Source organism: Alternaria triticimaculans, assembly GCF_023758025.1.
Source record: "Alternaria triticimaculans strain BMP 0046 chromosome Unknown scaffold_2, whole genome shotgun sequence".
NCBI lineage: Eukaryota > Fungi > Ascomycota > Dothideomycetes > Pleosporales > Pleosporaceae > Alternaria > Alternaria triticimaculans.
Genome location: NW_026055959.1, coordinates 1,408,044 through 1,432,045, shown reverse-complemented (window position 1 = coordinate 1,432,045; position 24,002 = coordinate 1,408,044). Strand labels below are relative to the sequence as shown.

General features: G+C 52.7%; 7 protein-coding genes and 2 non-coding genes across 9 annotated transcripts; 5 read left to right on the top strand and 4 right to left on the bottom strand.

Moving 5' to 3' along the window:
* The first annotated feature begins 562 nt into the window (after positions 1–562).
* Positions 563–650, top strand: J4E78_002143. The gene has a single exon. It is a non-coding gene; the product is annotated as a tRNA-Gly (tRNA).
* Positions 651–924: 274 nt separating this feature from the next.
* J4E78_002142 lies at positions 925–1,060 on the top strand. Its single transcript has one exon. It is a non-coding gene; the product is annotated as a tRNA-Arg (tRNA).
* A 3,938-nt stretch (positions 1,061–4,998) lies between these two features.
* Positions 4,999–7,336, top strand: J4E78_002141 (uncharacterized protein; the record flags this gene model as incomplete). Its single annotated transcript, XM_049362791.1, has 4 exons — positions 4,999–5,952; positions 6,002–6,836; positions 6,885–7,234; positions 7,289–7,336. The coding sequence occupies 4 exons, from the start codon at positions 4,999–5,001 to the stop codon at positions 7,334–7,336; spliced, it is 2,187 nt and encodes a 728-aa protein (XP_049225383.1).
* A 1,417-nt stretch (positions 7,337–8,753) lies between these two features.
* On the top strand, positions 8,754–9,357 carry RPS25 (40S ribosomal protein S25; the record flags this gene model as incomplete). The annotated part of the gene is made up of 4 exons (XM_049362790.1): positions 8,754–8,756; positions 8,819–8,873; positions 9,030–9,239; positions 9,332–9,357. 4 exons carry the CDS (start codon positions 8,754–8,756, stop codon positions 9,355–9,357), a joined length of 294 nt encoding a protein of 97 aa, XP_049225382.1.
* Positions 9,358–10,589: 1,232 nt separating this feature from the next.
* J4E78_002139 (uncharacterized protein) lies at positions 10,590–11,488 on the bottom strand (the record flags this gene model as incomplete). Its single annotated transcript, XM_049362789.1, has 2 exons — positions 10,590–11,141; positions 11,195–11,488. The coding sequence occupies 2 exons, from the start codon at positions 11,486–11,488 to the stop codon at positions 10,590–10,592; spliced, it is 846 nt and encodes a 281-aa protein (XP_049225381.1).
* Positions 11,489–12,161: 673 nt separating this feature from the next.
* On the bottom strand, positions 12,162–13,554 carry J4E78_002138 (uncharacterized protein; the record flags this gene model as incomplete). The annotated part of the gene is made up of 4 exons (XM_049362788.1): positions 12,162–12,327; positions 12,384–13,079; positions 13,129–13,230; positions 13,283–13,554. 4 exons carry the CDS (start codon positions 13,552–13,554, stop codon positions 12,162–12,164), a joined length of 1,236 nt encoding a protein of 411 aa, XP_049225380.1.
* A 1,621-nt stretch (positions 13,555–15,175) lies between these two features.
* On the bottom strand, positions 15,176–16,858 carry J4E78_002137 (uncharacterized protein; the record flags this gene model as incomplete). Its single annotated transcript, XM_049362787.1, has 2 exons — positions 15,176–16,245; positions 16,372–16,858. The coding sequence occupies 2 exons, from the start codon at positions 16,856–16,858 to the stop codon at positions 15,176–15,178; spliced, it is 1,557 nt and encodes a 518-aa protein (XP_049225379.1).
* A 293-nt stretch (positions 16,859–17,151) lies between these two features.
* On the top strand, positions 17,152–18,246 carry J4E78_002136 (uncharacterized protein; the record flags this gene model as incomplete). Its single annotated transcript, XM_049362786.1, has 1 exon — positions 17,152–18,246. The coding sequence occupies one exon, from the start codon at positions 17,152–17,154 to the stop codon at positions 18,244–18,246; it is 1,095 nt and encodes a 364-aa protein (XP_049225378.1).
* A 700-nt stretch (positions 18,247–18,946) lies between these two features.
* On the bottom strand, positions 18,947–23,482 carry J4E78_002135 (uncharacterized protein; the record flags this gene model as incomplete). The annotated part of the gene is made up of 3 exons (XM_049362785.1): positions 18,947–22,686; positions 23,095–23,418; positions 23,476–23,482. 3 exons carry the CDS (start codon positions 23,480–23,482, stop codon positions 18,947–18,949), a joined length of 4,071 nt encoding a protein of 1,356 aa, XP_049225377.1.
* Between the last annotated feature and the right edge of the window lie 520 nt (positions 23,483–24,002).

Genomic DNA, 24,002 nt, shown 5'->3' with positions numbered 1-24,002 from the left:
TCTCTGCGTAATCGAGGAAGGTATTGAGTGGCATTAGAAGAGAGTTAGAGGTACAGCGCTGAAACCTGAGGGCTGCTGTAAGGCCAGAATCTGATGATTGATGCTGTCACCTTGCCAAGTTGATGATTCGGTATCTTTCGAAGAATGGTACACATAGTCTCTGTGAGGGTGAGGCACCTGAATTAGAGGAAGGCTCCACGCTGCCGTTGTATCCCACTGTAGTTGCTCGAGTGTAGATTTTGCGATTGTTCAATATCTGTCACCGAACCTAGCCGCGGCAACGCAATCAAACAATCATGTCTGCTTCCGAGCCTTGTAGTCAGGTCAAGACGTCTAAGAATTTGCAACGCTACTATCGATAGAGGGGTAGCTCAGTGGTACAAGTCCATGGCGTTCCAGACCCACAGCCCAGGCAAATCCTTTACTACCCCTGAACGACCCGAATCAACTCAAAATGCTCCAGCTCTCACATCTTATCCCCCAATGCTTCTTCTTCGCATGGCGATGCCGGGAATATAGTATTACCGTCTGCTCAATCCTCCATCAACAACACCTCCAATCCGCATCGGTGGTTTAGTGGTAAAATTAGCCGTTGCCATGCCTCACAGCACAGTTTCGGCTAGCCCCGGGTTCGATTCCCGGCCGATGCATTCCTTTTGCCATCCTGCGCGTCGTTGTGGTGGTGGTCCTAGGGAGGAATATGTCTTTTTGCAGACCTGCGCGGGGTCACGTGCCAGTGGGGTGCCGCCAACGCCGGATGCTCTAAGCGCCTGGCTAACAGCGGGGTAGAATGCAGGAACTCGTCACTTGGAGTCCGCATTTTTGCCCTCTAGTCTAGCTGGAAGCTCGCACGGCAAAGACGCACAGTTCTGAGCGTAGTTATATAGGGCAGATTTCGCGACAGTCTTCTATACTTCCTAAAGAGGAGCCTTGGCGCAATGGTAGCGCGTTGGTTTTCGGCTGAAAACATCAAACACCAAAGGTATGGTTCACCGCGCCTCGAGACACCCACCAGACTCTAACAGACAACAGGTTGTGGGTTCGATCCCCATGGGCTTCGCTTACCTTTTGCTTTTTCCTTCAATCGAGACGCTCCTCAAACATGCTGATGCTCTGTCTGGAGTTGCATGTTTTGTTGTGGCCGTTCTTTTTGCAATCTCCACCATCGACTCTACCTTGTCGCTTCGGGTACTGAACACGAGTCACGGCAAGCAATCAGACATTCCACACACGCTCGTTATAATGCCAAGCAGGCTGTTGATATCTCCATCCTCCCGGTGGCAGAACGCGGGATGACATACGTGCAGCCATTGATCGTCGCGTTTCAGATACATCTTTCCAACCCAGCGACCTGGTCGCGTTGCTGTCAAGGCAATTAAGACAAGCAACTTGACGCACATAAACAAACCTGCCGGGTCTGCAGCGGAAGATCCTTGCGTCATCTTGGGTAAATCAGGGTTCGGGAAATTATGATACCCGTTCTTGTCGATCCGATAACCTTGAATCTGAAACGCGGTGACCAAAGAGTGGATGCGACTCAACGGTGCATGTGGGTTGGCTCCTCAACGACACGGAGGCTGACGTGTCTTCGCAATGATGTCAGATGGGCGATCAGTGAAGAAAGTGAGATTCGACGCTGACGGGGTTGGGATCAGCGCGGAGTTTTGAGTCCTGCGCTTTCCAAGGGCTGTGGAGTATACAGCATTTGCTAGAGTAGACAGATGGTGAGCAGAAGTCCTTTCCCGCCATCGTGCCAAGTTCCCTAGCAATCAGTCATCTTTCCAATGGACAAGCCTGGATCTTCCAGCCACAGATAGGCCAAGATGTAATGCATCCCTGGACCCCGACAGAACCACTATGCGAGAGGCGCCCCAGACCTAACAAAGCTGTTTGAAGCGGTCAGAATACAGCAATATCAGCGCTACCTCCCGTCCTTGGCGGTTGACCAGCAAATCCACACAGCTGCGAACGCTACTACATCAGAGCTTTCGTGCTGAGCACTCTTCGCGTGGGTTGCTTGCAAGGATGGAACATGCCTGTGTGCCAGTGGTGTGTGTTCATCGTCCCAAGAGGTTGTGTGCACCGAGCTGCACAGCTACTACACCGACAACAGGACAGCAGATCCAGTTCCATGGCGCACTGTGCATGGGCATTGGAGATCCCGCAGACAGCGGCTGGACGGCAATCGACGATCGGAAGAAACATCCAAGCGAGACGTTCAAACATCAAGCGCGTTCCAAGTGGCTGTTCTGCTAACAAATGCGCAGACTACATTGCTAGTAAAGGGCTTTACCCTGTGTGACGTTAATCAGAGCAGCCACAAAAGCTTCCTCGTGCGTGCTTGGCCGGTCTAGACAGCGATTGGACGCATGTGGGGTTCCAGACGGGTAGATGAGCCAAAATGCTTGATTGGTTGTTGGTAAGAATTTCTCCCCGAATACTCGTTGGGAGTGCTCTAGGTCGATGGACGCGTGGAGACTAAACACAACGGCTACAATCGCTGGGGTGTATTGAGGTATGAAAGTGTGTTGCGCAGCTGCCGCGGACGCGGAGAAGCGTCGACATTGACATCGTGGCGATTGAGATCTGGACTTGGATACTGGCGGATGGACTGGGTATGATAATACCCCAGAGATGCAGTGGATCAGTCGAGAGCATGGGCAACCAACCAAGCTTTGGTGCCGTCGGGTCGAGAAGTCAGACATGGTGATGTGTTGACACGCACAACGATCGGTTGCAATTGCCTTCCCTGCAGTGTCCAGGATACAGCAGGCAGCTTTTGATCGGCGAGCTGGATTTGCGTCTCAGCATAGGAATAGTAATAGAGCCTTGATCGAGAGGGATGGTTCCTTGCGACGACAATGAAGTACCGCCAATTTGGGACCCTGGTTAGCTCCGCGAGAGTCAATTCTATATGCGTTGTGCTAAAGCCTAGCGCAAATGCTCCGTCTGGACGAGTCTCGGGATTCTCTTACTGCCGAAGAACGCGAGGAAAAAAGATGCACAAGAGGACGTGAAGACGTGTGGGTGAGGGCTGGTAGTGAGCGTAGATGATTCCCGAAGAAGCAGGAGGTTTTCCTCGATCTCTCCACACGAGTCGTTGATTGGTGATGCTGCTCAAAATAGAAGCCGCACTGATCGCGTCTTTCTGATGATCGCGTCACCCTGGCGAGAAAAGCGGGGCACAAAAAGACATGGTGGAACGGAGAAAACCCACCCTCGAACGCCATGAGCTGCGACGCCGCGCACCACTGCCATTTCTGCACAACAGCAGAGACGGGACTGCTAGGCGTGTCTCGAGTGCGGTTGCGCAATTAGAGGAAATGATGTTGTGCCTCGACAATGCACATCAAACAGTTCTCATCTCGCTGAGCCGAGCATCCTCGTCCCGTTCCCCACGGCTTGGGGAACATCGCAATCCGCAAATTTCATCACGGGGATGCGATCCTGCACGAGTCTCGCGGAAGGCCCGACGTGGTGCCGGGACCCTCTGCAATGGTGCCATGCATGCAGTGCCGGGAGCAGGAGAGGTGGGGAGTGGTGGTAGAGCCGTGGCATCACGTAGGCACAGTAGGAGCAGGCACGGCGTAGCAGAGGGACGGGAGACTGGCGTGCAGAGGAGCGGGGTACAGACGTGTCGGTGAAGCATCAACATGGCGAAGGCGGGCTTTGGAGCGTCGTTATCGCAGCCCGCCAGCGACCTAACGAGCCCACCGCTACTCACCAACTGCTGCAAACGGCTGAGCCGCAGGTGCGGTGGGTCGCGCGACGCCGGGCGCGCGCTGCGGATTGGCCGTCGGGGACCCTCGCAGAGGCGAATTCGTAAGTGTTTACCAGATCGCGTCGTATCTGCTCGGCCTAAGCGCAACGCGTCGACGCACCAGCCGCGACAGGAGCTGGAGGGTTTGCAGGCAGCCGTGACGTTGGCCGGGCCTGGTGCAGTGTGCCGTTGCCATGCAGCGAGAAGCTTCCGAACGGCAGGGTGGGAATGTGGCAGGATCAACATGTGGTTAGAGGTGCAAATGGGCCGCCGCGATATTGTTGCTTATATCGGCTGCGCCCGAGCACTATATGACGGGGGCGCGACCAGGGTCAAAGTGAAGCTGGCGAGGTGAGGTGAGGTGACGGACGCTGTCTTCACAACGTCGGGGCGGATGAAGCTCAGCGGCCATCGGCTATGAAGATTTGCGTGAATACGACGAGCGGCAGCTGCCCTGGGCCACGAGCCGCGAGGCCATGAGGCTATTAAGCAGAGGCTCGCGGCATCCAGCGTCGCCCACACGCCTGCGACGGGTTGGCCGCACAGGCAGGCTGGCATAAAGACGCTGCTGCACCTGGCGAGGCAGGGCAACGTGCTTGTTGTCTGGCGTGAGGAAGTTATTGAATCTCCTAGACCTAGCCGCGCCCGTCCGTGCGTGCTCCAGAGACTAGTGCGGCCCCTTTGCCTGACAACCTCAACTCTTCACCGCGACGGCCAACCTTACCCTCCCTCTATTATTTCCTTTTCTGCTTGCTTGTTGAATCGCACGTCGTTGTCAGCAGCAGAAGACCGACTCTCCACGACCGACCAATGCAGGCTTGAACAACTGCTCGGGAGGCTTGGTACACGCTGCCATCTCCGTCGATTCACGACAGCCTTCCCAGCGCTTGACGACGTTACATTCTATTCTCTGTTTTAATACTTTGTCCGTTTTGTTTCATAGCAGGTACACCTCCCCCAGCTGCCCGTCGCCGCCCCAGGAGCCCCGACACAGGCCTGCCTGCCCCCCAATGCCCCGTCCCTAAAGGCCACGCTCTGGTCGCCTGCCTCCCGTCCGCGACCGCGGCCACCATGCCCATCGCTCCACCACCCGCAGCCTTCGCACTCTCAGAGCCCCCTGCTAATGCGCCCGCCCTCCACAGATCTTCCTTTGCCCGTCTCGGTCGCCGCTTCCTGCCGCCGACGAGCCCTCGCCCACCCCCGTCGAGCTCCTGATAGCGCTACCTCGCAGGCCTCCGATGGCTCAGGTACTCACATCAGTCATCCAGACGACAGGACCCATTACAATGCCCTACTCGCCGTCCGATGCCTACAAAAACACGCCCAACCACCCCAACCAACAACAACAGCGGGCCTCGCAGATGCCGCGCAACCAGCAAAATGGAAACTCGGGAGGCACTGGATACAGAGGGACCGCCGCACCCATAGCCCCGTATGCCTTCAACAGCACGCCCCAGCTGCGCCAGGACAACAGGTCTGCCTCGACTCCAGCCCCCCAAACCCTGCAGCAGCCTCCCAGCCACGCCAACCAGACACGACTCGGCCACCCCTCTCACCCCTCCTCATCCTCCGATTCCACAGTCTCCACCTCTGGCTCGTCCAACCGCTCGTCGGCTGGGCCACCCGCAGCTGCCAGAGATGACCGCGACACCAAGAAACCTTACGACTCCGCTGCGCCCTCCATCACGCTATCCACCTCCATACCCGATCTCTCGCTTTCAATAGGCGATACGCCTGCCAAGCCCTCACCAGGACGATACAGGCGAGGCGCTGGACGGACAGACTCGTCCAACAGCATTCCGACCGGTGCCTCTACCCCGACGCAACGCTCTACATCAGGAGGAAACTCCCAGATGGGACCCACGCAGAATGACGGCCCACAGCCATTCAGGCCAGGGCACAACCGAGCGAACAGTGCAGATGATACGCAAGTTATTCGCTCAGGCGGTATAGACCCCGCTAAGCGATATAGAAGACGCAGTTTCAACGGACTGGAAGGAGACAACAACATTACCTCCGCCATGGCATCATTGCAGGTTAGCTCAGGAGCTGGTTCAAGCACGACACCGAGCGCCTCCACCACCACGCCCTCGAATTCGAACCGTGCAGGAAGCCGCCCCGACTCGAGTCACAGTCATGAACGGCAAGGCAGTGCAGGCAGTGCTTCCTCTAACAACTCTTCAAGGTCTCAGGTGAGTAGAGTGACTTCACCAGACTTTCGCAAGCTGACAAGGAATCCAGTCTCGCCCTGTGGTGAACACGCAGCGCAGCTATGCCTCCGTAGCAGCAGGCGGTCCTTCCAAAGCACCTGAGCCTAACAGGCGGCAAGCTCCATCTCCTCTGTCGCACCCGGTCTCCCCATCAGAGCCTGCAAGCCCTGCGAAGGCACCTGTACTACCTAGCACAGCGATGCAACACCTCAACGCTGTGAACGACAAGGACAAGGGAATGAAGTCCCGGCTACGCAGGGCCTTTTCTTTTGGAAGCGCAGCTGAGCTTCGAAAGGCTTCTGCTGAGAATAACATCTCGGCAGAGCGTGCAAGATTGAGGAAAGACAAGTACCAGAACGACGAGGATGCCGAACAAGCGGCGATTATCGCAAAGCAAGAGGCGGCAGGTATTGGCGCTGGCATCTACTCAGGACAGGGTGGCATAGGCTCTACTGACAACCTCTCAATACAGTCAGCCGCGTCGTCTGCATCGGTCATGCTCCGCAAGATGGGTCATGGGATGAAGAAGGGCACAAAATCCATCAAGGGCCTCTTCAGGCCAAAGTCGGTCATTGGAGTCCCTGCCGCCGATGGCCCTATCACTAGACCCAGCGTGGGTCAGGTGTCTCTTGTCACCGTCGAGGCTGAGAGACAAAAGGTCAATGTCAACGCAAACCCTCACGAGCAGATCGGAGGCGGCACTGGCTATCCTAGATTGGAGCGCAATTCGATTGACGCCGGACGGTCCGCAGAGATTGTAAACCCCTCTGCGTTGGGCAACGAGGCTATGTCAAGGAAGAGCATCGTTGGGTCCGATCGCGATCGTGCCGAGGTTCTTTCCTCGATGAAGAAGGGCATCCTAAAACGTACGTGTGCTACGCATTCCTCATATGCAGTTACTGACGAAAAATCAGGCACCGGTACAAACTCAGATTCAGGTTCGCCTGTTCTGAAGCCCGTCGATGCCGTCCCAAATGTGGGCTCATCAAGATCTAGCTCCCCTGCTACGCCAAAAACAGAGGTTGGGCAAGCTCGCAACGATGACTACTTCGGCAAACCACCGCGTATTCCCAACGGCAGCACGAGGAGTCTTCCTACCACACCTCACGGAAGTCTTCGAAACATCAGTTTTAGCCCACGTATCCAATTCCACGATGCATGGTCACCACAGGACTACGATCGTAGAGGCGACATCGCAACGTGTAATAGGCTTACACCGATGCTTGCGCAACAGATCAAGGAGGAACTGAACTCCTTTAAGATGGTATGTACTGCAGCTAGAGTATCGTTACCGGAGCGAAGCTAACCACTCGAACAGGAGATGGAAGTTCACGAGCTCTCGAAACCACACACCCATTTCTTCTAATGATTATGCATCCATCATTTGGACATGGCGTCTTGGCGAATACCTCTCATCGTTGCACTTGCGGATTGGAGCCATCAGCATTTACCAGTTGTCAGCTCTGTTCCATGTTCTGGTTACTACGGACTGTTCTTCCATCTTAGCGAGCATTTGCAATCACGTAGAGGAAGAACGCGTGCTCGCGTGTGGGCTCAGCGGGCGAAGTAATTGTTGGCATCGGACTGCAAAAAAGACGGAGGGAGATCTTTCTAGTTGAAGCCAACCTTTTCCTTGCCCTCATTGTCTCTATTCGTGGTTCAGTCGTATGTTGACGTCCATTTCCTTTACTGTCAGACGTGTCTTTGTCTCTCATTACTTTCCTTGAGTCAGTATCAGTCATGGTTGAGGGGTATCTGCGTTGTCTACATCGGAGAGATACAATATGCGAAAAGGCGAGTCGGACGCACTTGGCTGGCGCAAGAGTCCTTGGTAGTGACTTGTGCTGATTAGCTTGTAATTGGAAAACAATCTTCGGCGCATCTTTGCTCCATGGTGTACGTTGACATCGAATGGGATTTCCCCTATGCACTTCGTCCGCGTGCTGGCGCAGGTCTTCGCGTCCGTGTGGAACATGTATTGATCTACACTGCACTCTACTAATGCGTGATCACGGTCAACCAACCGCGTGCTAAATTTGGTGCACACATCTCTCCGAACCTCGTATGCTCATGCCCTGCAGCGTTGCATTGACGGTCAGACCCCCGCGCATCCATGTCTATTCTGGTAGTTTTCGACAACAATTTCCGAAGCCCCCCAGAAGTTCGCACACAGACATTGTCCTCTTCTATCCGCCACCGACACCTTGATGGTCGTCAAGACCACTTCATCATCTTGTCGCCGTTCAGCAAACCACACCTTCCTGTTCAAGCACATCATTATAATCACGCCGCATTGGTTGCATACATTGGCGGTTCAGGCGCTAGTCTTCCAATTCATTGAAAGCATCGTTTGGGAAGCATGTCCGCCGACTAAGGGAACGCGTGATCCCTCCTCATAATGTGCGACATATGATTCCTGGCAACGGTCTATAAGCGCTAAAAAGATCGGAATCGTAGCGTGCGGCGCCTGGGTGGCGCTGTTAATGGTATCTCTGGAGAACAACGCCCAGGTGCTGCACGTGTCTGTGGTCTGGAGTTCCGTGGTGGACGTGAAACCCAAATTCATACGAATTGACGCACATACTTGAGTAGCAAATAAGAATTGCGTCACACATGCCTTGGACATTATCTCGAGTAGGTCGGACGGTGGAGTGATTGATCACGTGGGGACGTAGCTCGCTTGGTTAGCGCGCCAAGAAAGCGCACCTTCTCCGCCCCCGAGCAAGTCGAAATTGACCTGAGTTCGACCGTCTCTCCTCAGCAACCACACAACAACCGACAAAATGGTACGTCTAATGCGCGGTCGAGATTCCGAAAACGAAGATTGTTGGCGCTGACCGTTAGACAGGCACCTGCAGCAACTGGAGGCAAGAAGCAGAAGAAGAAGTGGTCCAAGGGCAAGGGTACGTGATCCAGCACTGCACACCTTCAGCATAATTATACACCTCGCGAACACGTCGGAAACGCTCGAAAGCCTTATTGATACTCCCGCAACCCTGTTTCACCATCGCGCACTTCAACATGACTCCAGAGTCGATTTGCCACTAACACATAAGCAGTCAAGGACAAGGCCCAGCACGCTGTCGTTCTCGACAAGCAGACCAACGACAAGCTCCAGAAGGATGTCCAGTCCTACCGCCTCATCACCGTTGCCACTCTCGTCGATCGCTTGAAGATCAACGGTTCGCTCGCGCGTCAAGCTCTTAACGACCTTGAGGCCAACGGTCAGATCAAGAAGGTTGTCGGACACTCCAAGCTCAGCATCTACAGTATGTCACCACAAATGCATTTCCAAAGATCCACGTGTTACGAAACCTTGGAATATTTGGAGATCGTATGAGCGTTCACTAACACACTGCAGCACGAGCTGTCGGCGCCGCCGAGTAAGCCTTACGCAACCGACAATTAAACGAACGTAAATGCGAATCTCGGATACCTCTTTCGGCTTTTTAACGGCATTCCTCTTTCCATTACCAATCGGCGTCTTCATGAAATGAACGGGTCATACTACATTGGGATGCATGCTTCATAGCGGACATGAAATGAGAGGAACGGGCTCGGGTACAGCACCTAGGGTCCATTGGAGGTGTCGGTTATGTACTGAATGAAAAGACTTCCGAAACACCACCACCCAACTTGACCTTGCTATTAGAGAAAGCGCTCGTGTGCTAATGTTGAGTCCACACTACAGAGTGTTCATTCGTACCACTGTCCTGGTCTTGGTTTTGTCAATACTTGCAGCCCTCGTGTCCCCTCCCCTTGTTCTGGCTTTTGCAAGCATACTAGCGCTGATGTCTGGCGTCATGTCAATCGCGAATTCCACCGCTTTTACTCTCCAGCTTGAAATTGCCACAGCACTCTGCTCTTTCCCCTAGAGACGTACCGACGACAGGTCTCTGTCTTGCTTACACCTCGTGCTTGCTATGACTGCTCACAAGGATATGTCCGGTCAGAGCGCGAGCACGTATTGATCAACTTGCGGACATGTACCATCGGTCTGTGAAGATGGATTTAATCCATGCCGCGGTTCTTTGATTTAGGCCCGTATACTGTCTGAGGCGGCACGTTCTCCTACTACACACTTCCTATTTCGTCCCGATCTTAGATAATAGTAAGAGTACACGGAGGCGGAGGAATGGGCTCTTGATCTGGACTGGTTGGAAAACTAGAACTCTATCTCATCCAGTGTCAGGCATGCCACGTTCGTTCCTTATACGCTTGTGGAAGTCAGAACCTCTGGTATAGTATAGCTATTCCTTCCTGCTTGCTCTGCGTTTTGGATCACATCATTTCGCTTGTAGTATGGAAGGCTCGATCTCTCAAGTTGCAAGAAGTCACGCCACGGTGTGACTCAAGGATATACCGGTATTTTGTTGGGATAGATTGGCCACATGGGCCCATCAGATGCCCCACAAATTGCGTCGGTTGAGAAGGACATACTTCATTGCAGCATAGCTATATTTACTTGCCGCGCAAGTGAAGGAGAAGATTCGAGTGTGAGAATAGTTATTAGACATGATTTACAGTAGGAAGGCTGGGGACGCGGGCATCAAGTTTGTGCGTATATACAATGGATATACGCCTGGAAGGCCAGGACAGTATGCCGAGGGAAGCTCGACCTATTGTTCATATTTCCGAACCGGCCTGCCCTTTTCGGCCTGCTCGCACAAGCCCCTCTTAGGCATTTTGTCCTGCCATCCAGGTTCCCTCTTGACATAGCCTACCCGCCTATACGGCTTACCCTTGTCTCCACGGAACAACATATGCCAGCCCTCCAGACCGGCAACCATCTGTTTTCTAGCGCTCTTGAGTTCCTGTGCACGCCTGTTCTTCAGTTCTCCCTTGCTCAATGGTTTCCTCTTCCGCGCCTTTTCCATTTCCACTTCTCTTTCTTCCTGTGTCAGACCGGCTTTCTCTTCGGGCTCAACGGGTATGAACATTTCCTCTACGCCGCGTAGATCGGGCACAGTGTCTTCGGCGAAACAACCCGTAAGGAAGGCGCGCGCTGCGTCTTTGCCCGCGAAAAAGTGGTATGAGCCGCCGGGTCCGTAGGTCGTAGGCGAAATGGAAACGTCGTAAATTGTACCGTTTAGAGCGAGGTAGATCGGTTTTGAGGGGTCGCTGCCGTCATATAGAGCCAATTCAGCATCGGTCAGGGTGAGTTCTCCTTGCTACGTGTCATGTTAGCTACGAGAGCTTGTTGGAATGTGTAAGAGAGACTTACCATGAGGCTCTTCCACTCTCGAGCTCTGGTCCACCATGCATTATATCCCCATGTCATGCTTTCTCCACTTGTACTCAGATAGCTCAGCCCGCAACTCAATAGGAGGACGCCACCTAGTATGCGCAGTATGTCCAGCACGGATAAGCCATTTGACGTCGCAGCGGCTTGCTCCTTGACGGCTTTCTTAAGCTCTGCTTTCTCTTGAGCGCCCGAGGAGGTCGGAGGAATAGAAGACGTGGTCGTGTCTGTGGGCTCCTCTTTCGCAGCACGGCGGTATCGCTGTGATGAGGACATTATGGCGGTGGTAGTGACGGTAATGCGTTCAGATGCACTGCTTTATTTGCGTGGTCAGTCTACATATAGCGAGAGTTGCTCGGAGACGTTCATACCTGTTCATCCAACAGTCGCAGCTCAAAGTGTGGTACTCCCGCGTCAACGTCACTCAGATACCGAGGCACAACCCTAACTAGCCGCCGAAGAAAGTATTCGGAGACGTGTCCGCAAGCCAGGAACCGTCGGATGCGCGATGCGGAGAATAGATTGCTTTCGCCTGCGCGTTCCGAGGTGCTGCTGTCGGGAAGTACCACAATCTCGGTTCCGATGATTGGCCACTTTCAGACTGATGTCATTGGCGATCTTGGCCAAGACGCTACTACTGGACTATCACTTTTGGACAACTTGCAATGGATGAGATCGGCATGAAAGACTTGGAATCGCATAACTCGTAGAGTCAATATGCAAATTTCTGTAACCTGGCTACTGTACGATATCGCAGGTGTCATGCGAATGTTTCACTTTTGTAGTAATACAACCCTCCTTTCGTATGTGTATATACAACGTCCATCTTCCATCTTCTCTCCACTAGTTGTGTGATTTGCATGATGTAGAGATCGTGGCGTTTCCCGCTTCTTAAGGTATTAAATCGTTCAGTGGTCTTTCCTCATTTAATGAGCATCACCCCAATCACTCATTCAGCGCCGTCGTGAATATCGCGGATCTCGACTTGCGCTTCTCTGTCGCTCTTGGGGAAGACCTTTTTGAGTCCTGCTTGGAAGACGCCGACGTTGTAGTCGATGATGGCTTTCTTTTCCGCTGGATTATCCTGACCCATGATACATACTAGAGCGAGATACCTGTATCCATCGTTAGTACACTCACGATTCCATAACCATGCAGGTAGTCTGCTTACTTGTTAATTTCCCGCAAGTAGAGATATCTGCTGTTCTTCTTCTCCATGGTGATTAGACTCTCGGCATCGTTGTTACCAGTCTCACTCTCATCCTCGCCCTCATCGGGTCGATCCCAGCCATAGATCTCACTAACATCGATGACTACATCAATGTAGTCGGAGCATATCTCATAGCTGCCAATATCGGTCGGGCTTGTATCTGTTGCGATGTAGATCTTGCTCATGATGTCGAAGAGGTAGGCTTTCTCGATGTTACAGGCACCACACAAGTTGTTGAGCAGCGCTTCGAGGGTGGGAAGCTGTGGGATGAGCTTCTGGATCACCTTGCTAAAGGCTTCAAAGATGGAATGGTCGTAGATGGAAGTCTGGTAGAAAGATATGGGCGCCTGCTCATAGCCGTGATCCGATAGTTCGTCTTGCACGCGCTGAATGATGTCGCGGAAAGTGTCACCGCGGAAGTCATCTGAAAGACCGTCGACCTTGTGCACGAAGACTTCCACGTTGATGTTGGGGTATGATTGCTGAAGGTTGAGGATGGTCATGTTCAGTCGCGCAATTGCATCGAGATACTCATCTTGGGCATCGATAACCCATATCAGAGCTCCAATCTCCTCGAAGATGTTGTCGGTATCGAAAGCTGGATCGAAGTAGTCCAGATGACCTGGCAGATCCCAGACTTGAAAGTCCATGAACGAGCTAGCGTTATTAGTCAGCCATGTATGCGTACACTTGGTGATTAACGTACTGCATGGACTCTTTCTTTATCCTGTACGTCGTTTCGAGGTACAGCGTCTCACTTGGCGGCAGCTTGTGAAAGACGACACTTGATATCGAAGACTTGCCGCTCCTGCAGATGGATTTGTTAGCGCGCTCAACACGCTGACCTTGACGGATCTCACCTTCTCTGGCCCATGAGCAGCAACCGCGGCTTGCCATCTCCCGCCTTGCTATTGGGGACGCGACCAGTGTGATACTGCGGCGCAAAGTCAACAGGTGGCTGCTCTGCGTTTGATAGATCCTGCAGAAAACGGTCCATGGTCAATTGAGCACTTGGTCTGAGTAAAGATGAGCTAGCGGATGTCCGCCTCTCCTCAGCGCCATCGTCTCGAACAATGTCGCGAGCAGCATCGAAGGTTGCTGAAGGGCGGTGTGAAAGAAAGCGGCTCTCCATGGTGGTGCTTAGTGGTACAGGGTATATCGCTAAGAGCAGAAGTCGCAGAACTAAGAGAAAATTGGGTATCGTGGGTGAAGAAAGCGCCGCGCCGAGAAAAGACAGAAAACAGAGAGCCGGCCCTTCCTATCGCCCTTCAGCTGGCAGGCATCTGCGCAGTGAAGCGTGCTACTCTCGTGGGGAAGTGACAGGCACGCTGCGACAACGTGTGGTACGAGACCAGCAGGGAGAGGCCACGAGGACGGGCGGTACATGCAAAGGAGAGGTGGCAGAGAAGCGACGAGTCAATCAGGAGCCCCCGTGATGTTCTACAACAACAGTCGGTGATGCGCGCAAGGCAGTCGACACCGAGCGGAAGGCACCCAGGGAGCTCAGGCCATGGTGCAGACGTACATAGGGCTGAGGAAGTCGCGACGCAACCGCCGGGGCTTTGCCAGTAATCTAGCTAGATAGGGAAGACGACGATACACGTGGGGAAAGCAAAGGAGTAAAAGAAGGAATCTGGGCTTACCTCCATGGTTGTTCAGTGGTAGTGTAGCGTCTTTGCGTTGCGCACGGTGGTGATGGTCTTTAGGCCCGAGCCTGCCACTGCCCCAGAACCGCTGTCCTTGCTGATGAGCCGACGCCCAACCCGAATCACGCCTTCAGCCAAACGCTCGGGAGTACTACAACTCTTCCAGGAGTGCTTGGATTGCCCTCTGACAGGATGCCCGCCCTGCAATTTCACTGCTCGCAACCACTCTCTGTTGGCAGCCAGCAGCCGAAGAAGCCGGGTCGGCAAGGATGGCTCTCCGCGCGCGCCCAGTCGTCGGGCACCAGAGCGTCACTGTAACACGTTTCGAGGCCGGGTCGGAGACAAGTCAGTGCTGCTGATAAATAGCCGCAGTGGCACGACGCTGAAGCATCTGGAACCGTCGTAGAAGACGGAGAGTGTCATTGTGAGGAGGCGGTTGGTCGCGTGCAGGCCACGTTCGCTTACGGTAACAAGGGAAGATCTTCAGGCACCACCATTCTGTCCTCGTCCCAGCTCTCCAACACCAGCCCAACTTCGATGAAGAGCGAACGCCTTGGTATTTTGTGGCTTGGGACAGTTACCCGATTAGTGTTGTGCCGAAGTCAACCTCCGTCAGCCCAACCTTACCTGAGTCAAGCTGACGATATCAACGCCGCATGGGGGACAAGGATTTGTTATCCGCGGCAGCAAGGTTACACAGCGTAGCAGAGACTATTTCCGAACGTCATTGATACAGCGCTGTGTGCCCCTTTACTGTCAGATGGACGTCGCACACGTGTAGGAGTCCAGTCAGTAGGACATGTCAACATGCGCGTTATCGTCACTCTGCTCGTCAACTTGATGACTTCGCACAAAATGTACATTATATCCCTGCAAACACTGTATTCCAAAAAAGCAATATCAAAACGACCCGACGCTCCGGCGCACCCGGGGTATCCAAAATCAAAAGCCAAAGCCGCTATTCCCATCCATCCTTGTTCCCGTACACCAAAGGCCCTGTACGCCTACCCTAAACAGCTCATAGATTGCGTACTCTTCAGGTTTCCAATAAGAAAATAATTCCCGTTCGTTACTCGGGCGATCTGAAGTACAATACACTCAACCGCCTCAGTCTCGCGGTCCTGTCACCTCGGCACCCAGCGTACCCGCAGCTAATTGACCCAGTCCACCGAAGAAGACAAGAAACATAGCTAGTGCAGTCGACTCTCCCGCGTGAACTAGATCGCCCTCAGGCGCGGAGCCGTCTGACTCCATTCCCTGTATAGCGCGCTTGGTCTGCTCTGTTGGTTGGTATGTAGCATCAGGGTCACCAGCAAATGAGCCTGCGTCAGAATCCACATCTGAAGTGCGCGCTTTCCCTCGTGTGCTGCGTCTGAGAGACGCACTCGTGGATGCGGAAGTGGATGTACCATTTACGTCAGCCTTCTTTGCCGGGCGCCCAGGCTTCCTCGGCGTAAGAGGCTCTATTGGGGACGAGGGCTCGCTCGCATGCTCCATCACTCTTGCCAGGTCTTGCTTGAATGTGACGTGCTTCTCATGGGTGGGAACGAGAAAAGAAAGTATGCTGCTTTCTAGGATCGCATGCACATCTAGATCGCGCGTGAAAGTCCACGTCAGCAAGCTGATGGCAGCAAAGAGGACGTCGAGGCTGGTGACACTGATAGCCGGGTGCATGCTGATGTGCTTGAGAGCTTGGCCCGCGTTGCTGATACTTGCGAGAAGCCTGTTTGCATTCGCCGAATCGCTCTTAGCAATAGAATTCGCGAAGAGATCCCAAACGTGGGAGCGCTGGGCAGGTCTGTTGACGTACACCAGAGTAGTCCACACACGCCAGTATACGAGGATAGAGGCAATTGATAGCGCGTGGAAGACTTTGACGTATGATCTATGAGCCGCTGCTTTAGACGTATGCTGATGACCCAGTGCGTAGGGAACCAACTGTGGCGCAAATGCAAAGGCAAGTGGCATGGCCAGGTATCCGAGTCGCATCATGCTCTTGTCGCCGAACTCGGAGACTAGTTGTGGAAAGAGATTCAGAGTAATGAGCGACGCAACGATGCCAGTGTCGTATACGAAAGCATATGGTGTGAACAGCGCGTCGTGTAACGGGGTATCATCGTGGTGTATGGTCAAAGGCGTATACAAGATGGTGATGAAGAACAAGCTCAAAGAGTACCCTAAGCTTCCAATAGCTCAGTAGTACGAACGACGCAATGGTTGTGTTGGAAAGATTGCGCCTGCGGCCTAAAGATGACCAGTCAGTGAGGGACTTGGAGAACCTGCGTCGATCGCATTGCACATACCTTCAGCGCCCATGAATATGGAGCTTGCGATCAGTCCAACGAAATACTGGCTAGTATACAGAAACCCCTCCGGTTTCATTATTCCAACTTTGTCAAACTCGCGCACGAGATCGATGTCCGCGATCCAGTCGGCTAGATACCATCTCCCTTCCTCGCCAGTGCCATACCAGCCACTCCAGAGACTACCTGGAATGTCATGTGTATTCTCTCCAGCCCATCGCACGTAGGAGATAGCGCGCCAGAGGAAGGCAAAGCTGCCGACGGAGAGTAGTGAGAGAAGCGCAATGATGGAGAAGGTGACGGCATGGCGGCGGCGAGCCGAGTCTTGTGAGCGCGTGCGCGTTGATGGTGGCTGAGATTTGGCGGCGCGTCGAGTAGTGAGAAGTACACGAGCTGTGAGGACTGTAACGAGGAGCACTTGGCCGCCGAAGATAGCGATGGGGAGTGAGTTGCTGCGCGTAGATGCGACTGTATCGACTGGCGCCATGATGTTGGCTGGGGTGATGCGATCAGTGATAGAACCAAATGCGCATTACGCGACAGCGACAGTGAGGTTGAGGAGACAGAAGCAAGCCAGCCCAGCTGGAGGCATGGCTCGCTTGTTTTGATCTGGAACGCGCCTGCCTCCCCGCCCACGTCACTGACGTATGAACTTCCAGATGTCTGGAGCTCGCCCTTGCGCCACGCTAGACCCCATTGGCCTTGGCCGTCGATCTGGCGCATCTTCGTTTTGGCTTGCGCGACGCGATCCCAGGCCTCCGACTCAATACCCACTTTACCATGCCACACACTTATGGCGACGAAGACCTCGAGAACGTCGACGAGAAGTACCACGAGTCGTCCGATGAGGACTTCAACCCCGAAGCCGCGCCTCCCGAAGAGGCATCCAGTTCCGAAGACGAAGACCATGTCACGATAGAACCCACACAGCGCAAGGGCAAGCGGAAAGCGCCCGCCGACGAAGACCTTGATTCTGGAGACGAAGTGACAATACAAGCTGCGCGGAAGAAGCGGGCGAAGAAGAAGGGGAAGAAAGGCGGCAACGATGATGCAGACGAGCTGATCATATCAGATGATGAAGGCGGGGAGGGTGGACTTGTCAAAACACGGGCGCAACGGAGGATTGAGGGAAAAGAACGGAGACCGCTTGCAAGGACCGAGGGCGCAACTGTAGATGTCGATGCGCTATGGGCCCAAATGACAGCAGCGCCTCTGAAGCCTTTGGATTCCACAGCATCACATGAATCAGCTGCACAACAAAATCACGTGCCCGTAGCCAACATCCCAGTATCAGCGGAAGAGGAAGAACAGCTCATGATCAAGAAAGTCTTCACCTTCGCTGGGCAGGACACGACCGAGGAGAAGCAAGTTCCACGCTCGCAGCTCGACAAATACCTCAAAGATGGATGGAAGACACTCGATGCGTCCGCAGCAACAATACCCACGACAGAGTCCCCCAAAGATCCCTCCGAGTCTAGTGGACCCAAGATCCGTCGCCCCCTCCGCCGTCCATCCCGATTCGACCCCAACCCTACAGGCTACGTCCGCGCCCTCGCACCCGAACACCAACTTTTCTGGCCCCGTGCCGCCGCTGCCGATCTACAACGCGAGCAAGAAATTCCGCCAGAAACAGACATATCGGTCGCGAAGAAGGTCGAGAAGGCGCAGAAGCTCAATGTCGTGGACAAATCGCGCATGGACTGGACAGGCTTCGTGGACAAAGAGGGCATCGCAGAGGAATTGGATACACATGGAAAGACCAAGGAAGCCTATCTGGGTCGTATGGAGTTTTTGGCTGGTGTGGAAGCGCGGAGAGAAGAAGAGAGGAGGAATCTGAAGATCAAGGCTGCAGCAGCTGCTCCTACGATGGGGTGAGCCGTGTGCTAAAGATGTACTGGAGAGTCGTGGATGTTTTTAAAGATACCCAATTATTGCTCAAAGCGACAAGCACTGGTTGATGCGTGCGCTTCTGCATATTCATCACGTGTAGGTCTATATCATTTAGAGCTATGCATATGACGATCGAGTAGAAGAGTATAAAAAGCACCGAATTGTGAGCAAGGAGCGAAATCACAATGAACTGGCTTGGAGCTACGATCATCGGAAGAGAGACAAATGAGTGACATGGAGCAGACCCCGAATTATACCTCCACTTCCATCTTCTAACCCCCTCTATACATCTCTTCAGACTCTCAACCGGAATGTCTTCATTTTCCTTCCTTCTTCGTCCTCCTCCTCCTAATACTACGTTTGTGCCACCATCTAAAAAGATGTGGCTATGAATGGCTCAGTGAGACTCTTGGACTGACTCCAGAGACGTTGATTTGTACATGGTATTGCAACGGCAACCATGGATGGTGCAATGATGTTTCGAGTACCCAATGAGTAAATACAGTGGATCGAACACTGGTGGAAAGATCAAGACCCTGTCGAAATGATTGTATAAGCGCTCCTGAACACCCAAATAACTGTAATGATCCTGCGCGAATAATGTGTGTATGGTGCCAAAGTGAGAGGTAGCCGATACGTGAAAGCGTCGTAAGATAAACACCGTTTCCGTACGACCTGGAGGCAACTACAAGGTGAGCTCCTCGAGCGCGGTCTGAAAGTCGTCTTCCTCTTCCTCTTCGTACTGGACCTGTGCCTTGATTGGTTTTGGCTTCATGTTCATGCGTATAGACGAGACTATAGCTCTGGATTTCTCAGAGCTGTTGGCCTTGAGACTCACAAGCTCTCGTCCTGCCATTTTCAGAACGAAACTGGATTTCTCCGGCCTCTTGAATTGTGCATATAATGCAGATGCTTTGATGGTGTCCCACATGCATGAACCAGGCGTAAGGTAGTCATCAAGCAGAGGCCGGATATCAGTGTCGTCCGGGTATTCGGGCTGTATAGCCTGGAACTTCTGGTAGCAGTTGTTTACAACAGCGTTTAGCCGCTCCGTCGTGCTCACATCACCATGCCAGCCGGAATTCCAAGTACAATTGACGTCGTCCAGCTTTCTTGTCAGAGAGAGGATTTCTTGCTTAATAGTCTCCGATCCCTTCTTGGCGAGGTGATCGATTGGATACAAAAGCGCGTCGTCTAGCTCAATAGCTTCCGAGAGAACGGACCTGACTCGACTCATTGTCTCGATGTTGTGTGCTCTTACGATGTCGAAGTAGAGGTAATCGACTATATGGTTGGATCGAACTCGCCGATCTGCTTTACGGATTTTCTCAACACCTGCTGAGTCCCCCTTGCTGGCGCACTTTTTCATCTCTTCCTTATATCGCGGCTGTCTTGGTTTCAAGTTGGCTACATACTTATCAAACTTCGTCTGCGTAAATACGTAGCCCTGTTTAGACGCATCGACTAGCAAGTCATGCATATCGTACAGTCGTTCAAGTATCTGAGAATGAATGCGGTTTTCGGTGTATGCTTGTTTCTCTGCGAAAGTGGTGACTAGACCAAGCAGCGATGAGTTGTTACGAAACTCGAAAGCTTTACTGAGGAAGTTGTCCACTTGTTCAGGTTCGCTGGTGTTCATGATATCTTCGAGCTTCTCAGTCCGTGTCTCTATGCCGTATTTCGCAGGCTTGGGTGTAGTCATTGGCGCTGGAGCGTTCAGAAAAGGGCGCACAAGTTTAGGTTCCCAACAAATCCAAAACATATCACCATCGTAATCGCCGCCTTGTAGCTTCCCAGCTAGTGGGAACCGGCCTTTGCAAGGAAAGACCACTACGTCGACCAGATGCGACAGTTCAGGTCGTATGACCGTGCGGACTTTTTGGATATCCGAGCGGCGACAGGCAGGCTGACGAGTGACGAGAGCTTCCATGTCCCTAAGGCAGAGGTACTTTTCATCGGTATCCTCGTCGACAAATGAGGAAGAGAACTGTACTTGAATCTCTCCTGGTTCTAAGACTCCAAAAGGATCTGCTATTCCATAAAAGTACGCGGACTTTGCGAGAGGCACACGTAGCTTGGATTCTTGGAAGACATGCTTTGTCTGGATAAAGCGTTCGAGACTTCTGGCAAGGTAGGGAAACTTGGTAGGTACGAAGCCCGCCTCGAGCAAGAACTTCAACTTTTCCTCTAAGGATACCGGCAGTGCAGCTTGCCAGTCAGGTTCAGCCTGAGTCTTCGTACCGTTCTGATGAACCCATTCGTAGACCTTGACTGGATCTGGTAGTAAATGTAGCAGCTTCTCGCGTTCGCTTTCGAGTCGCTCTTCCATGAGACTAGCAATAACTTCTTTCTTCACGCCTCGATCGGCCAGAATGGGTATATACAATATATGCAATTCCGACTGTGAAGGCGGAGAACTGAAGTTGGAGACCTCAAACGTTCGATGATGATGCATTAAATCGTCGGCGGGTGGATGAAACTTCCACTGACTCCTGTTGATCTTGATCCAGTGCTTGAGATGCTCCGGATCTTTGGTGTAGGATTCCGCGCTAATCATCCAAAGTCCCTTGGCTCCGCCAATGCGTCCCTGGAATGTACTGGGCAAAGGTCCCTTCATCCCGGTTGTTTTCTTGTATAGCTGCCATATGGCTAATGCAGCGCCAACGGAGATAACTGAGCATCCATCGTTCATGACCGAGCCATCCGGAATCGCCTGCCACTCTAAGTCCGAGTCATTGTACATAGTGTCCTCCGGATCGTTTGTGGCCAAGTCGTCATCCACGTGGATGATTTGTGACGTCTCAAAGCACAACGTAGGGGTGGTTCGAGAAAGCCCCAGTTCAATACGAGCGAAGGCTTTGCAAAAGCTTTGGTGTCTGTTGATGTGGAATGGTAGGAATCGATCGAGCATTTGGCCCACTGAATAGGGTTGCTCAATTCCACATCCTTCGGTGGCGAACAGCACGATTCTTTTGTCATAGACCATGTCCTTGGGTCGAGCGGTCTTGGGCTTCTTCACATCTTCAACATGGAAGACTCTCCACTTGCGGTTCAAGAAGTGGTGTTCTGTGAGTAGCCACGCTTGAAATTGATTGCAAATTTGTTGAAGCCGCTCACCCGTGAAACGATTTGTTTCGGAGAAGTCGAAGACTGGCGTGTATAAGTAGAGAAATCGGTCGGAGCCAAACATTCGCTCTAGTCGGCATGATCGATCCGATTGTACCGGTAACAATGTAAGGTTTAGAATCGGGCCAGTGCGTTTGGGGCTGAGATTGATGTGTCCTCTGAAAGTGAACCCATCAAAGTCGCGTTTCGCAGCTTGCCAGAGACGGTTTGACTCCCGCAGCTTCATACGCGGTATTTTCCGATGTTCGTCAATGAAAGACCAAAACGCCTCTGCATCGGAAGATACAGTAGCGATATCCATACCGCTTACCAGGTCCAAGATTGAGATTGAGTGGTCTATCGCTAGACGTTCGCAGATGAACAAGATATGGTATGGGATATGTTCTAGCCCTGGTGGGAGCGCGTCCACGAAGAGATTTTGGGTAGGTAGATCGCGAATCTCGTGTGGTATCTTCGAGGGAGATTGCACAGCAGCCGGCGATTTCTCTTGACCGTTTGGAACTCCGTTAGATCGAAACCGTGGCGTCGATGATGCACGGGATTGCCCATGGCGATTGTCAACAACGGCGGGTGGTCTGGAACTTTCCATCTTGTCATGTGGGATTACTCGCGGGTCGGTCTCCTTCTCTTCAACCTCGAAAGATGCTTCAAGAAGACCAGTCTCATCAACAGAGCCATAAGTAGATCTGTTCTGACCGCTACTCCCTTGAGTAAAGTGTTCGTTCAGGTCTTGCTGTATATCTTTCTCACGCACTTCGCTCCCGGGATACAACATAGCCTGGTCAAGCTCCACATCATCCAGAGAACCGATTGTAGTCGAACTCGTCCTTTTCAATTGGGGCCTAGAGAACCTATTCTCCTGTAACTCGATGGCGCCATCGTACGAGGTGAATGAAGTGTTTGTTGTATTTGCTGTCTCTTGGGAGGAGAATGTGGTGTTGTTGAAGGAGGTGTTGACCGAAGATGAAACGGAATTTACGGATTGGAAAGACCGAGCCATGTCGGGTGTTGGCTTCTTGAAGTCAAATTGCGGTGGTGGAATCGGCGAAGTGTTGAAGGATTTGACAGCCTGTTTCCCTTTCGAGGTTTTGGTCAATTTCTGCGAGTTCTCGGAATGGTTGGAGCTTTCAGATGGCCGTTTCTTAGAGACATGTAAAGAGGCATGGTTACTTGCCTGAAAGAGCGTCTGTCCTAACCTAGTGGATGGAGAGGGTGATGGTGACGGCGACCGGGACGGTGATCGCGGTGTTTCGTATTTTTGATCCGTCTCATCGTCGGTGTCAACGTCTGTGGGTGATCCTGGATCAGCAGTAGCACAAGACTCATGTTCGCCGTGCTGAACATCATGCAAGCTAGTTGTTACTTGCGAGGTAGGCTTGACCCCTGTCTTTGTATTAGCTATTGCAAAGACATTCTCCCAGTCCAGTCCCGATGAGCTACAGTCTGACTGATTTACTATTTATGCAAACAATATGCATTCATTGATATGCATCAAGAATGGTAGCTGACATGATGACGGAATAGCTTCATGCTGACAGTCCGACCCACGAAGCAATTACAATTCGAGGAAGGCATAACGTGGACCATCTCTATCACAGAGTCCGCAAGATATATGGGTTCCCCATCATGCACCGATATAGTCTACCGTCATGGAAGAAATGTACGCGCTAGTTCTGAAGGAAACTTAAAAAGCAAGTTTGTACTTACCACTAAAGGGTGTCGCCCGCACTTTAGGCGGCTCATTCCTCGGCGTCCTGCCCTTCGACTCCAATTCACCCTTTTTAACACGGGACAGAATCTCACGAAGCTTTTCCAAGCGCTCCTCACGCGTCAAACTAGGGGCGTCTCCCTTGAATTGTTCAATCGCCTCTTCGAGCGCCGTCGGTGCGCTGTAGAAGAGGAATTGGATAAGCGCATTGACCTTGTCGGCCGCATCGCTCGGGATGGCTTTGTTTGGTGACCATCCATTACCACGAAGCCTAAGACCGATGTTCCACTGTCTTTCCAGCGAGCAAATCAGCTCGTTGAGGGCTGCTCCAGAGCGGTGGCGCGGAGTTGCCGGTAGCGAAACGGCGGGACCACCGCTACCCGTCATGACGCGGGGCAACAATGTTCCTTCGTACCTTGGACTTCATGCGACAGTAAGATTGGCAGGATCGCGGCGACAAAAAAGAAGAATGAATAGGTTCAGGACGTAATGATATAGCGGGGTGAGTCGCGGAAGGCTGAGGATTGCTAAATGTGTGCCTGAGGCTGCTGTTGCTAGGTGATGAAACCTATGGTCTGTGCACATACGCGGTATCGCGTGGTCACGCGATGAGATGTTTCACCGAGCTGAGTTAGGCGAAATTTCAAGTGCCAGCCCTGGATATGGTCCGATACTGATTCTGACATCGCCGCGAGACTTGCTTGATACTCGACATTTCACCATTTATAGTCGCCTCCACCAAGCCCCATCACAGGTGTTAGAGGGCAGGTTGTAGCATGGGTAGAGAATAATATGCTGTATCGTGTACGGCTCCTTAAGATCGTCTAGATTTGTGCCATTCCGCTTTTCGCACTATGGCGGATATTTCCCAAACATGCAATAGGTAATCGTGAATTCAATGAACCGT